The sequence below is a fragment of the Camponotus floridanus genome, unplaced genomic scaffold, assembly GCF_003227725.1.
Source record: "Camponotus floridanus strain SB8 unplaced genomic scaffold, Cflo_v7.5 scaffold67, whole genome shotgun sequence".
Classification (NCBI taxonomy): Eukaryota; Metazoa; Arthropoda; class Insecta; order Hymenoptera; family Formicidae; genus Camponotus; species Camponotus floridanus.
The window spans coordinates 618,832-632,798 of NW_020229835.1; the positions used below are offsets into that span (position 1 = coordinate 618,832).

The 13,967-nt window shown below is 35.9% G+C and overlaps 2 protein-coding genes across 2 annotated transcripts; one reads left to right on the forward strand and one right to left on the reverse strand.

The window, feature by feature from the left end:
* Positions 1–1,888: 1,888 nt before the first annotated feature.
* LOC105254162 (endoplasmin) lies at positions 1,889–5,781 on the reverse strand. Its single transcript, XM_011262670.3, has 4 exons — positions 5,612–5,781; positions 5,439–5,534; positions 4,293–4,899; positions 1,889–4,153 (listed from the first exon to the last, which is right to left on the reverse strand). Exons 1-4 carry the CDS (start codon positions 5,655–5,657, stop codon positions 2,554–2,556), a joined length of 2,349 nt encoding a protein of 782 aa, XP_011260972.1. The 5' UTR covers positions 5,658–5,781; the 3' UTR covers positions 1,889–2,553.
* Positions 5,782–9,366: 3,585 nt separating this feature from the next.
* Positions 9,367–13,817, forward strand: LOC105254163 (calcyphosin-like protein). The gene is made up of 5 exons (XM_011262671.3): positions 9,367–9,639; positions 11,453–11,608; positions 11,966–12,143; positions 12,290–12,499; positions 13,010–13,817. The coding sequence occupies exons 2-5, from the start codon at positions 11,454–11,456 to the stop codon at positions 13,109–13,111; spliced, it is 645 nt and encodes a 214-aa protein (XP_011260973.1). The 5' UTR covers positions 9,367–9,639; position 11,453; the 3' UTR covers positions 13,112–13,817.
* Positions 13,818–13,967: the final 150 nt, after the last annotated feature.

Sequence of the window (13,967 nt, forward strand, 5' to 3'; positions counted from 1 at the left end):
CAACAATATTAATATTGCTATAATATTCTGTGCTGTATGAATTGTTACAGTGCAGCAATATTGCTATGTTGCTGTAATATTGCTGCAATGTAATAACAATAATTTGTGCTGTATGAGAATGTTGGAGATTTTTCGAGAAAAAGATTAAAGTGATCGATTAGATTGATGTCCGAAAATGTCATCGATTAGCTGGAAAATATGCTGAGCGATTCCAGCGCGGACATTTTTCCTCCCAACCGGCAAATCATCCTCCCATACAGCACAGAATATTGCAGCAATATTATTAATATTGTTGTAACATTGCAGCAACATTGCAATATTGCCACAATATTATTGCAATGTTCTGTGTTGTATGGGCTAGATCGAAGGATTGTCGAACGTAGTAAAAATCTTTTGCTGAAGAAAACATTGCTACAGATATTTCTATTGGAATTGGACTCAATTATAGGAAATTTCGCAAATAAATTTAGATTAATACAATTTCGATAAATTGCTCAAAAAAATTCAAGTGTATTAATTTAAAGCTCCGGCGAAAAAGATTTTCTTTGAATAACAAAGAAATTGCATCAGGATTTTCTAAATTATAATCTTTCGATATCAAGACTAGAATTGCTTTAATCAGGATTTAATCAAATTTATACGAAAAACTACATTTCTAAGTAAAACATATATTTTATATGTATTTAATCTAAGAAAATTTCATAAATCATTAATTCTGATAACGTTAAAATTATACCATCTTAGCACTGATAAAAAAAAAGAATACTTGTTAATTTTTTTTATAGGACTTTAATTGTAATGAAATCATGTCTTTTACAGGAGGCAGGTTTCATTCTTCAAAAATGAAAGGAGGCAGACTTCACTGGCCCAGATTCTATTCATTGTTTAGTTTCATTGTGTGAAATGCTTGACCAATGTTCAAGAACCGTGTGGGGATCCTTTGTTTTGATCCATATTTTGATTGGCCAAAGGATACAAAGGATTTATAACGCTAAGTGGGATGGGCCATCCATAGCATTGGCCAGCATCGATTGTTCCTTGAGCGAATCAGAAAAAGGAATTTTTCTCTTCCTTTGGAAGAGACAAGCTTGCTTTGAAAAGAATAGAGAACTCCATTGAGTAGCTCCATTCTTCTCACGAGAGCAAATATTTTTCGTTTTGTAGATAAAGAAAAAGTTTATATTAGATCCTATACTTTTTTTATATTTGCCATCCCTAAAACAATTTCATTTTCTTAGAAAATATATCTAAAAAAAGTTGATTAATACGGATTCATTAAGTTTATATTTATTGACGAAAAATAAGTACGAAGATCCTAAACCGTTTCTCGTGATGCTCGATGAAAAAGGAATTATATGAAATAAAATTGATTTAATCAATCTTTTTTATTTAGATATATGAAGAACGTAATTAATTAAGTGAAACTTATTTAATAAATCCTCTTTTAATAATATATAAAAAAAAATATAAGAGATTTTTCGACTTATTTTTCATCTTGCCATAAATTTTTTGGGCACAAGTTAATTTACATCCTATGTATATACATTTATTTTATATAAATGTAGAGTTATATCTATTAGTTTACTTTATAATATTAAACTTGGAATAAAGCAAGAATTTTTTAGAACTTTAAGTATTTATCGAGATCATGTATACATTTCAGAAAATTTCATCAGATCAATACAAAAGTTAAGATATGTAATTTTCGATCAAAATTGAAAATACTTGAGCAATATTAATTTTAATAAATATATTAGGCCTCTCGAAAAAATCCCAGGAATAATCATAACTTTGCTTTTAATAATAATGCATAGAAAAAGTTTTATTAATTCTCTCATTTCTCTTGAAACACATAAATACTTGGCATGTTTTACTTCTCGTTAGTGTATTTAATGCTATATTTTCTCGCACTATGTACGATCTTGTAATCTCCACGTTCGCAAATATCAGCAATAATAACACTTGTCTTTCAACTGATCATTCTCAAGATCCTTGTTTCAGGATTAAAAGATGGATATGATACACAAACTGCGTTATCGCATCAATAGTATAGATATATATATCATTTTAATATAATTTGCATATTTCATGTACAAATACACATTCACACGTACACCACAAACATACCCATACATCAGTAACGCTTCAGTCAGTGCTCTCTTAACGTTACTCTAAAAAAAGATGGAAGATCAAATGAAAGTAATAAATTAAATATCCTTTTAAAATGCACAATTTCTCGTTGGTATCGATGACAGAAATATCATTCAACAAAAAACAAAACAAAAAAAAATATATATATATGTATATATATCGCGATTAACGGCGTCTCATGTAAAAAAAAAGAATTTAGGTACATCTCTTGCACGTTTTTGACAACAATGACAGCTACGAAAACTTTCCAGGACACCGGATTGGATCAACGTACTTATCAAGTGTTGCGTATATTGAAATTATTTGTAGACGAAGACCGTATCTTCGAAGAAACTTGGGGTAACTATACATCGTATAGCTACGTTTCTAAAATATCGAGTCCCTCAAATATCGCTCTTATCATTACAATTCGTCGTGCTCCTCGTCTTCTATGTTTTTCTCATCGTCACCGATGTCCGATGGCTTCTCCGTCTCGCCCACCGCCTCCTCTATCTCCTCTTCCTCAGGTACCTCGTCGACGGAAATGCCCAGGCTCCTTCGCATCAGTTGTTCCACGCTGTTGGCGAAGTTGGAGGTCTCTCGCAGCATGTATCCCGATCGCAAAGTCGCTGTGTGGAACATCATCACCGCGATGTCCTTCGCTGTCTGGTCGGACGTGTCGACCTCGATGCGACGCAGCAATTCCCGGATCAGTGGATGCCTCGGGTTAATCTCCAGGGTCTTCTTCTGGTTCATGTAGTAAGACTTTTGGGGGTCGTCGCTCTTCTGATGAGCGTTCGAAATCGCCAATCGCTCCATATTGCCGGTCCAGCCGAACATGGTGGCGACCAAGGCGCAGGGCGAGTCAGTCAGACGCTCAGACACTTGAGCAATGTTGATGTATTCCTTCAGGAGGTCGACCAGCCACTTGGTCAGGGGCTCGAACGTCGTTTTGAGCTGCTCCATTCGCTCCTTTGCCCGTTCACCCTCGTCGAGCGAGAAGCCCTCCTTCGCCACGTTTTGGAACTTCTTACCATCGAACTCGGGCAAGCCCGAGATCGCGTACTCGTCCACCGCCTCAGTCAGATACAGTACCTCGTAACCCTTCTTGTTCAGCCGCTCGACGAACGGCGACTTCTGCACCTCGTCCTCGGAAGCGCCGGCGATGTAGTAGATGTACTTTTGATTGGGCTTCATCCGGGATACGTAATCGGCTAGGAAAGTCAGGTTTTTCTGCGTAGACGATTGGAACTGTAGGAGCTTGGACAATCTCGCGCGATTTTGCGCGTCCTCGATGATGCCCAGCTTGATGTTTGTGCTGTACTCTTTCCAGAATGTCTGGAAATCCTCTTTGTCGAGCTTCTTGATCATGTCCAATACTTTTCTGATGAGCTTCTTCTTGATGACCTTGATCAATTTGTGTTGTTGAAGGTTCTCACGTGAAACATTAAGCGGTAGATCGTCGCTATCCACGATACCACGAATGAAAGACAAGTAATTCGGCATCATATCGGTGAACTTATCAGTAATGAAGACACGTCTGACGTACAGCTTGATGTTGTCGGACTTGGTGCCGTAACGATTGAAGCTATCGCTCGGTTGAACCTTCGGGATAAACAAAACAGACTTGAATGTGACCTCGCCCTCCGCGACGAAGTGTATCTTTGCCAGAGGTTCTTGATTATCCTTGGTAAGCGTTTTATAAAATTCATTGTACTCTTTCTCTTCGACCTCGCTCGGTTTTATCGTCCAGATTGGCTTCGAGTCGTTCAGCAATTCCCAATCCCATACAGTCTTGTCCACCTTCTTGGATTTCTTTTCGTCCGCATCTTCCACCTTTGTTTCTTCTTCGTCGACATCCTCCTCTTTGGGTTTATCTTCTTCTACATCTTCCTCGTCGACTTGCACGACTTTACTATTCCACAAATATATGGGGAAGTTGATGAACTGCGAGTATTTCTTCACCAAGTTTTTAATTGTATCTGGTTCCAAGAAGTCCAGTGCTTCTTCCTTCAAGTGTAAGCTATAAAATAAGGAATGGAATTATTTTAGTACAAATATAAACTGGAATATTGTCTTATATATGAGATCTATTTTTATTCCTTTCGCAAAACTTTGCAATTTGTTTCATGATGTGATCTTTTAAAGATTGTACAACTTACCTTACGGTCGTGCCTCTCTTCAAGGTATCTCCGCGTGGATCTTCCACAATGCTATAATTAGAACTGTCAGACTCCCAGATGTACTGTTTGTCATCATTGTGCTTAGTGGTAACAACAACAACATTCGCGACCAAATATGCGGAATAAAAGCCTACGCCAAACTGGCCAATCATATCGTTCATGTCCTGAGTGCTCGAAATGTCTTGCATCTTTCCCAAAAATTCTGCCGTACCAGATTTCGCGATGGTTCCAAGATTGTTCACCAAATCTTGCTTTGTCATGCCGATACCAGAATCCATAATATGCAATATTTTGTTTTCCTTATCGGCTTTTATTCTGATGGCCAATTCGCTGTTTGTATCCAGGACGTTCTTATCGGTAAGAGACAACAATCTGATCTTGTCGAGTGCGTCAGACGCGTTTGAGATCAATTCCCTGAGATAGATTTCCTTGTTGCGATAGAGCGAATTGATGATGAGCTTCATCATGCGATTGACCTCAGTCTGGAATGCAAATTTCTCAGACTTCTCTCGCAGTTCCTTTATCTGCGCTGGATTTAAACCATCAATCTTTATCGCTTCCTCTTCCCTTTGTACCGCCTCATGATCTGTATTAAAATAGAAACTTTTAATTCAAGCACAAACGTTTAACGATATTTTTGAAAATAAACCCTAGATCAAGAAAGAGTCATGTGAAAAAAATACAATCAAAATATAAAGGAATACAATACAAAAGAATAAAACTACACAAATGAAAGAAATAACAGGATTCTTTTATCTCGATCTCTTTTTTTGCATCTGAATCTTCCAATGTTTATGTTTGCTTAATCCATAATAGACAAATTCTATATCAAAGAGCTTACCAAGGTTACCAAACAGAGTTTATTTACAATATTTGAATAATTATTCAAATATATATTCTTATTAAATAATTTCTTCTAATTCAATATTCTTATTAAATAATTTCTTTTTCTTATTAATTAATAATTTTCTTTTATTCTTATTAAATATTATTGAATAATATTCTTATACTGAATAATATTCTTATTAAATTCCAATCGAGTCCTTCCACCTGTTACAATATTTTTCGCGCAGAAAAAACAGAGTAACTTTGCAAATTCAACTGTTAAAAAAACAAATCATGTACCTGTTCGCGATGCCTCGCGGCTGGCGCCGAGGTCGTTGTCCACGGTTCCCGCATCCTCGTCGACGTCATCGACGTCATCCTCGGCCAGGACTAATCCTAAAGGACAAAAAAGGACACGTACAGTCGTGGCACTTCTCTCCGGAGGGACGAGAGGATCGCCCTCGTCGACTTACCCGAGAGCAGGAATAGTCCCGCGAAAAGCACGAAGAGCTTCTTCATCGAGGGAGACGCTTAGATTCGAAAGGAGAGAAAAGAAGGACCGAGTATCCTGGACGAGTTCGCGAGTCGCTCTGACAACTTGACGCTCCGCTGTTTTTTCACCGACTGTCGCGAAGCTGCCGCGAAGCGACGCGATATACGCGTCGCCGGCCAGGCGGCCGGCCAATCGCGAGCGACCACGCAGCACGCGGCGGCCAATGGCGAGCGCGCCGGGTGGCAGCCCCGTCCAAATGGCAACGCACGATTGGTCCGCGTCGTCTAGCCTATTACACGTCTGCCGTTCCCGCTGTTCTAGAAGATTCACTTCGACGGCGTCGGCCGAGTTATCGGAAATCGAATTATCGGCAATTGTGTCAATAATTTCGTCCCCCTCTCTCCTCCCGATTGCAATTCTTGCGCACGAGATCTTCGACTAGATTGTCGAGGCAGGTTGAGATTTTTGAAAATTATTTCATTTAAGATTACTTAAGATTATTTTATTTATTTTTATTTTTATCGCGATTATTTATTTTTATCGCGAAACAAGAACTTCGAGTGATGTGCGTCGATTTGTATTTCGATTATTGTAAGAGTGATGAAATAGTTGACAAGTGAAATAGATGACAGTTGCGATTTCTGTCAATAAAATGCCGATGAAAAGATGATGAGTGAGAAATTTTGTTTAGTAAAACAGGTATGTCTCGTTATCAACAGTCGATAAGTAGGAAAGTTACTATCACTTTTTTCCTCGATTGATAATAAAATTCATTTAGCACGAAATTATTTTGTAAAATTGACTCTCTTAATTAAATTTATAATTTTTAATTTCCTCGCAAAGGATATTCATCATTTTTCTATCACGAATTATTTGTTTGTATTTTATTTGATGAGAAAATTATTTTTTTTACAGAGTTCATTTGGACAATCCAGGATTTATTTCGACAATATTGCCGCTTCGAGGGATCGCTTGAGCCATGTCATGTTATACTAGAGTACGTGACTCATTTTAACGTCAACTATGACATGCCTGGACACGTGTTTTATTTCATACTCCGCTGCTAATTATCAGCCTATGAACGTAAAATGCAAATGCGAGGGTTCAAGAACGCGAAACATGTAATATACATGTCCACATGTATGTGACAGCACACTAGCAAGAGGCAATGTTACCTCTACATCGTGTGCATTCGACTCTAGATGAAGCTGATCAAATATGTAGGGTAATTTATCTAGTTCGTGGACTTTCTGTTGTGTCACCCCCCCCTCCCCCGTTCGATCTGCGAGCCACCATCGATATCAAACTAATCACGGGTCAAGGTGATATTATCGCGCATTGAAACGAAAAGCGAGATGACAGCCTCGATAATATATATATTGTTACAATAATAAGCGTATCAATCATTTGATTTGGCCATCAAGCCAGGAATTTTGTTTAAAAATTTTATCAAAATATTCAAGTATCAAGGATGTCTCGAATTATAAAAAATGATTAAAAATTTATTTTTCATGTTCTTCTGATAAATAATTAATTATTCTAATAATTGTAATATCAAAAAAAATGCTAAAGAATAATTAATTATTTATCAGAAGAATATGGAAAGTGAATTTTTAATGATTTGACAATTTGAGACACCCTGAATACGTTATGAATATTTTCTTAAAATTTCTAGACAAGATTTCTGAGATTTTCCGGGAATTATATTAAATAATTTCCAAATAATATTTTGCATATTTATTCATCTTGTCTCGAATCATGAAATAATTAAAAATTCACTTTTCATTTTCTTCTGATAAATAATTAATTACTCTAATAATTGTAATGTCGAAATAATTGTAGTATGAAAAAAGATGCTAAAGAATAATTAATTATTTATCAGAAAAAAGTATGCAAAGTGAATTTTTAATGATTTGACAATTTGAGGCATCCTGAATACGTTATGAATATTTTCATAAAATTTCTAGACAAGATTTCTGAGATTTTCCGGGAGTTATATCAAATAATTTCCAAATAATACTTTATATATTTATTTGTGAATGAGGGACTTGATCGTCGAGCGAGTTAATATATACATCTCGATGTTCTCTCTCTACCTTTTTCTTTCTTTCTTTGATGGAGGGAGAAACATTGTGCGTGAGAATAAATGAAATCACGAGAACAATGACCGGATATACGAGCAGTTCAGTCGAGGCTTCTGCCTTGTTGTCATCGCAGTTTATTGTTTAAGACGATTACGTGATTTGCAACGCAACGAAGCGTTAAACGACGCTCCCTCGAACGAACACTTCAAAGATGCGATGTCTCGCGATTAATGGAGCGAGAACAGGGCGAATGTGTTAGTAATAGAATAGAAAACACACACAGAAACACGGTCGAAATTATTCTCCAATTATTTAAGAAGAAAATAATCAAGAAATAAATCAAGAAATAATTCTTGAATAATTCAAGATTTTTTTATTATTTAAGAATTTATTTCTTGACAAGCGATTTGCAAAAATAAATTTAGGGAGAAGAAAATTATTTTATTTTTTATGAAAAGAATTATTTTAATTATTTTAAAATATCATGTGTGCGTATGTCTTTGCAAATATTAAATTCATATAATACAATTTTATATAATTTAATTTTAATTTAATTATATTAATTACATTTGATTATTTTTATTAATTATTATATTAATTATATTTAATTATATAAATTTTAATTGTATTATAAAAATATTATTTTTACATATTTATTATATAATCTAAATTAATTACATTAAATTATATTTAATTACATTACAAATTAATTTTATAATTTCTACAAATATAATTAAATACATAAATAATTTAATAAGCGAGATGCAAATACATAATTAACTTAATTTTATAAATATAGATCAATAATAAATTTACAAACTTATTATATCTTTCTCAAAGATGTATTGATATTTTAAGATATTCAATTATTTTTATATTCATATAAAAATAGTTATTTTCGCAGATAATAAAATTGGATCTAAATTAAGTAAAAAAAAACCATATATATCGTTCAATGATCGTAATTACTTAAATCATTCTAGATCAGAGCGACCGACCGCCAAATCATGGGTCCGAGCCCCGAGCTGAGGTTTCTCCAGTTAATGTAATTATATTAATTACATTTGATTATTTTTATTAATTATTATATTAATTATATTTAATTATATAAATTTTAATTGTATTATAAAAATATTATTTTTACATATTTATTATATAATCTAAATTAATTACATTAAATTATATTTAATTACATTACAAATTAATTTTATAATTTCTACAAATATAATTAAATACATAAATAATTTAATAAGTGAGATGCAAATACATAATTAACTTAATTTTATAAATACATATCAATAATAAATTTACAAACTTATATCTTCCTCAAAGATGTATTGATATTTTAAGATATTCAATTATTTTAAGATATTCAATTATTTATATTCATATAAAAATAGTTATTTTTGCAGATTATAAAATTGGATCTAAATTAAGGAAAAAAACCATATATATCGTTCAATGATGTAATAACTTAAATCATTCTAGATCAGAGCGACCGACCGCCAAATCGTGGGTCCCCGGGTCGAGGCTTCTCCAGTTTCTCTCCAATCGTCCGTGCAAAAGACAATCACGATCGACCGATCGGTCAATCAATCGGTCGATCACGCGTGCAATCGTCGAGGTTCGCGATGCGCGTGTGTTGTGACACGCCGGTCGTTATGGATACGTCGCGACCATCCCGGGGACCAATGTATAGCCACTTCCCACACGTCGTCCAGGGTGTGTACATAATGTGTGTCGTCGTCGTGTAGAATTCGCGACGATCAGCTATGCCGAAGGACCGCCACTCGCCTTCCGGAACTCTTGGAAAAGACGTCGCGCCACCGCAGCCGCCGAAGAGGAAGACGAACTCGGCCGGTCTCCGCTTCCTCCTGTGAACCCGACCGCGTCTTCCGCTGCCGCAAGTTCTCCGGAAACCGAGGTAAGTGATTCCGCGAAAGGAATCGAGAAGAAAAGGTCTCCTCGTGACTTACATACGTGAGTTATCCCGATCAATCATCTTCCTCTGCGCTTTGCATGGACCATTTGCAAATAAAGAGGGTCTACCTGGTGTGTCTAGAGAGATGTAGAGGTATTCCTATCGTCTATCGTGGGTTTTTCGTCACGATATTTCAGTAGTTAAGCTGATCATCCCCCTTTTTTGGCCAACTTTTTAATTTTAGTACCAAAACATATGTCATTTCTGTGCCAATCTTCTAGAATTAAGAATCTTTAGAGGTGGAGCTGATCAATCTGGCTCCTGAGAAATTTATATCGCTACATCATTTGAATGAATCGATCCTCTAGAGATGAAAGCTTTCTGGAGGAACCTGAAGAATAAAATTTATTTAACAGTATATCTTTCTTTCATCTTCATCTGGAAGTTGTGATGTTAATAAATTGTAACTGAATGGCAGACCCTCTCAATCAGGGTGTTTTATCACTCTATTTTTTCTTTGTTCTTAGAAAGTTCTTAGTTTCCTAAATACTTAATATCGCATCGACGACGACGATGTTTCGCTTATCAACAAAATGACAGGCAAATGAAACGTCGAGTCGATATCGTTATGAGGTCCTTGCCCTATCTTTATTATCGTATAAAAACCTGATCAATGTCATCTTGCTCTTGAAACTTCCTGCTTTATCTAAACACATTATCTTCAAGTTCTAACGAGGAATAAGATTGCTTTAGACCTCTGAAGATATTTCACAGCTAAATGAAAGAGATTTTTTAGCAAATGTTGCAGAATCTATTCGAAACAGCCGTAATTAATTTAATGTGCTTCTAAATTCATAAAAATTGCGTCATGTACGCTTTGGGTGTAGATTTTATTTATTCCTGGTAAAATTAAAAAGCGAGAAGAGTGCCTGGCAAAGTGTTGGTCATCAACAAAGCTCTTGTAATGAAGCTTTCAGAGTGGATGGCGCGATCCAAGGGAGATGATCCATGAAATAATTAAAGACTATTAACGAAAATAGCCGCAATGTTCCACATGTACAAGGGTGGTCGATGACATCGAGGGCACAGTGTAAAATAACTGGCATTATTGTCAGCTTAATGACAGGAAGGCGGTTAATCAATAACCCAGTTTTCATCCATTTCCACCCACGATAGTAAATAAAAAAAGGAAGCGTAAAAGATCGCTATCGCGCATCGTTATGCAAGTGCAAAATATTTTATAAGCGTTTATACAGCCTATGCAGCACAGAAAATTGCAGCAATATTGCGCCAATATTACAACAATATTAATAATATTGCTGCAATATTCTGTGCTGGGTATGCAGAAATATTGCAGCAATATTGCCGCAATATTGCTGCAATATAACAATAATGGTTTGTGCTGTATGGGTAACCCAACCCCATACAGCACAGAACATTGCAGCAATATTGTAGCAACATTGTAATATTGCTGCAATGTTCTGTGTTGCATGAGATATTACGATGTTGCTGCAATAATATTGCTGCAATGTTTTGTGCTGTATGGGATATTACGATGTTGCTGCAATATTGCTGCAATATTTGTGCTGTATGAGTAATATATTCTCATAAATTCCGCGCATAAATTTATTATGTCGCTGATGATCAACTTGTTTGGTTGGAATGTGATCAAGAATTTTTTTTTACTCTCTAAGCTCCTCCTAAACTCCTATCTTTTTATCTTCAGCGGCATTGTTTTTTGACGTGACTGTCTCTCCTGTCATGTCGTGACCTGACTCATACCTATCACGTGAGCGAATGACGTTTCCCTTTCTAGCATGTTCAGCCTGAGGCCCCAGAGTGCCACCACGAGGCAGGAGATTGAGATGATTAACAAGGCCCAGCGGGCCATACACAACACAACGGACTCCATCGAGAAACTGCGTCTGCTCTGCCTGGCTAGAGGTGCCAACGGCATCCTCGGTCTGGGTAGGTAAGTCCCCAGAGTCCTTTTATTTACGGTGTCATTAGCTTAATTAGGTCGACGTTACGCAAGATCTCGTCGATGCGCAAATTTTCTTGAAAACAAGAGATCAATATTTAATTCTCTCCAGTTCTCACTTTCACACTGATAATACATTCACATAGATTTTGTACGAATGACTTATAGTTGATGATTGATATAAGTTTCGAGTATCCTATCCAGTTTGTAGTGTTTGTCACACATGATTAAAAATAGATGATACGATTTTTGCCTGATTCGGGTGCATGAATCATCCATTCAACGCCGCCGTCCTCGACCTTTGGTCGTCCTATCTCATCTCGTGGCTAATATCTTCCTTTTTTTCAGAGTGTTCCGTCGTATGGACGAGGATGGCAATAAGAAGCTAAATGAGGAGGAGTTCAAAACGGGTATACAAGAGACGGGTATAGATCTGGAAGAGGACGAGATTAAGGAGGTCTTTGAGAAATTCGACACCGACGAGGATGGAAACATCAGCGTCGAGGAGTTCCTCGTCGGTATAAGAGTGAGCGTTGTTGATTTATTGTCACTGTTCTTGATTATATATTTATAGAAAAATATGTCGTTTCATGGAAATCACGTTTAAAGGTTGACCAAAGTATTTAAATATTAGGTATAAATTTTCTCTAATAAAATCATCTGTCTTCTCAGCCACCGATGTCTCAGAGCCGGCGAAGCGTGGTCGAGCAGGCGTTCAACAAGTTGGACAAAACCGGGGATGGTCGGGTCACCATCGACGACCTCAAAGGGGTTTACAATGTTAAATGTCATCCGCGTTACATCAGCGGTGAAGAGAGCGAGGAGAGCATTTTGAACAAGTTCCTCTTGAATTTCGAGCACGGCGGCAACGAGGACGGCATTGTGAGTATTTCTCGCGTGAATTCAATTCTTTGGAAAATTCGCCAACGAGCAAAATGTCATTCAATCGAATTTATTGGCCCATACAACTTCACTGGATGAAATTAACAGCGTGTAGACTAGTCGAAAGGCTGATAAACTGTAAACCTATTCAGCATGTTTACAAATTAAAATTACAAATTAAATATAATTAAAATATAATTAAAATTATAATGTAATTAAATATATGCTTTTTAATTAAATGTAATTAAAATTATTATACAATTAAAGATATGCTCTTTAATTAAATGTAATTAAAATTATAATATAATTAAAGATATGCTTTTTAGTTAAATTTAATTAAAATTATGTAATTAAAAATACATTTTTTTAATTTCAATAAAAAAATCTCGCCTTATCGAACTCCTTGTTATAATAATATTGTACATTCGCGTATTTTTAGTCATATCCATGATATACATATTGTAATTTGCGTTGTAAGCAATCTCATCTCGATCTCCTTTTTCGTTGCAGGTAACCATGGAGGAATTTATGAATTATTACAGCGCTATCAGTGCGAGCATAGATCACGATGCGTACTTTGACCTGATGATACGCAACGCTTACAAGCTGTGATCTTCGTATTTCGTGAGATGAGTCATGCGTCCGCCTGTTCGCTGTGCGAATCAACAGCCTGCAACATCGTCGCGTCCAGCTAAAAAATATAAATTAACATATACAATATAAAATATACATATATTTAGGTGCTACGTTGCCGAGTGTGTGTTAGCTTGTCATTAGACTTAGCACGTATTTTTGCTAATTGCAATCTACAAGTATACTATTTACAATGTTAATCGCCTGGTTGACCGAACGATCAGAGCTAAAACGGCTATGCATATGTAACTTTATTTACTTATTAATCGTTATAATTCACCGTGACATTCTCGATCGAGGAGAAGAGGCGCGCGCGAAGAGACAGAGAAGGAGGGAAGAAGTTCACCTTAAAAAGCTTGTTAAAAATTGACCTTCGCTATAGTTTCTTCTCTCCTTGTCTTTCCAGTTACACGTTATAACTTGAGTTACTCGACATATTGTACCGGACAACTGTCTAAAAATTTGTTTAAACCGAGGAAAGAGTTGTTGCTTGCCACTTGTTCGGCAGTCTCTTCTTCTTCTTCCTCCTCGACGCTTTATTAGTTATTTATAAATAAAAAAGTTGGTTATAGGGTCCAATTCCACAGTGCGATTCGCGACGAAGGTCGCATATGCACTCTTTCCTTACGTGTCTCTTTATAATCGTTATGTTTATTTCCGCGAATAAATACTTGCGAATATAAGACATGAATTGTAGATATTTTCACCTTTGAATATCTAATTTTCTTTTTTCCATGCAGCTATAATTCTGAGACAGCACCTGTGTTTTTCTTTTTTTGGTCTGCACATTAATCGTCCAAGTTTCATGCGACCTATTTTTTATAACGAGAAATCA

Coding starts and splice junctions, on each gene's coding strand:
- LOC105254162 (XM_011262670.3), bottom strand. CDS start 5,657: ATGAAGAAGCTCTTCGTGCTTTTCGCGGGACTATTCCTGCTCTCGG. Junction 4,900..5,438: donor CCGCGAGGCATCGCGAACAG/GTACATGATTTG, acceptor ATTTTAATACAG/ATCATGAGGCGGTACAAAGG. Junction 4,154..4,292: donor AAGAGAGGCACGACCGTAAG/GTAAGTTGTACA, acceptor CTTATTTTATAG/CTTACACTTGAAGGAAGAAG.
- LOC105254163 (XM_011262671.3), top strand. CDS start 11,454: ATGTTCAGCCTGAGGCCCCAGAGTGCCACCACGAGGCAGGAGATTGAG. Junction 12,144..12,289: donor AGTTCCTCGTCGGTATAAGA/GTGAGCGTTGTT, acceptor CTGTCTTCTCAG/CCACCGATGTCTCAGAGCCG. Junction 12,500..13,009: donor GCGGCAACGAGGACGGCATT/GTGAGTATTTCT, acceptor TTTTCGTTGCAG/GTAACCATGGAGGAATTTAT.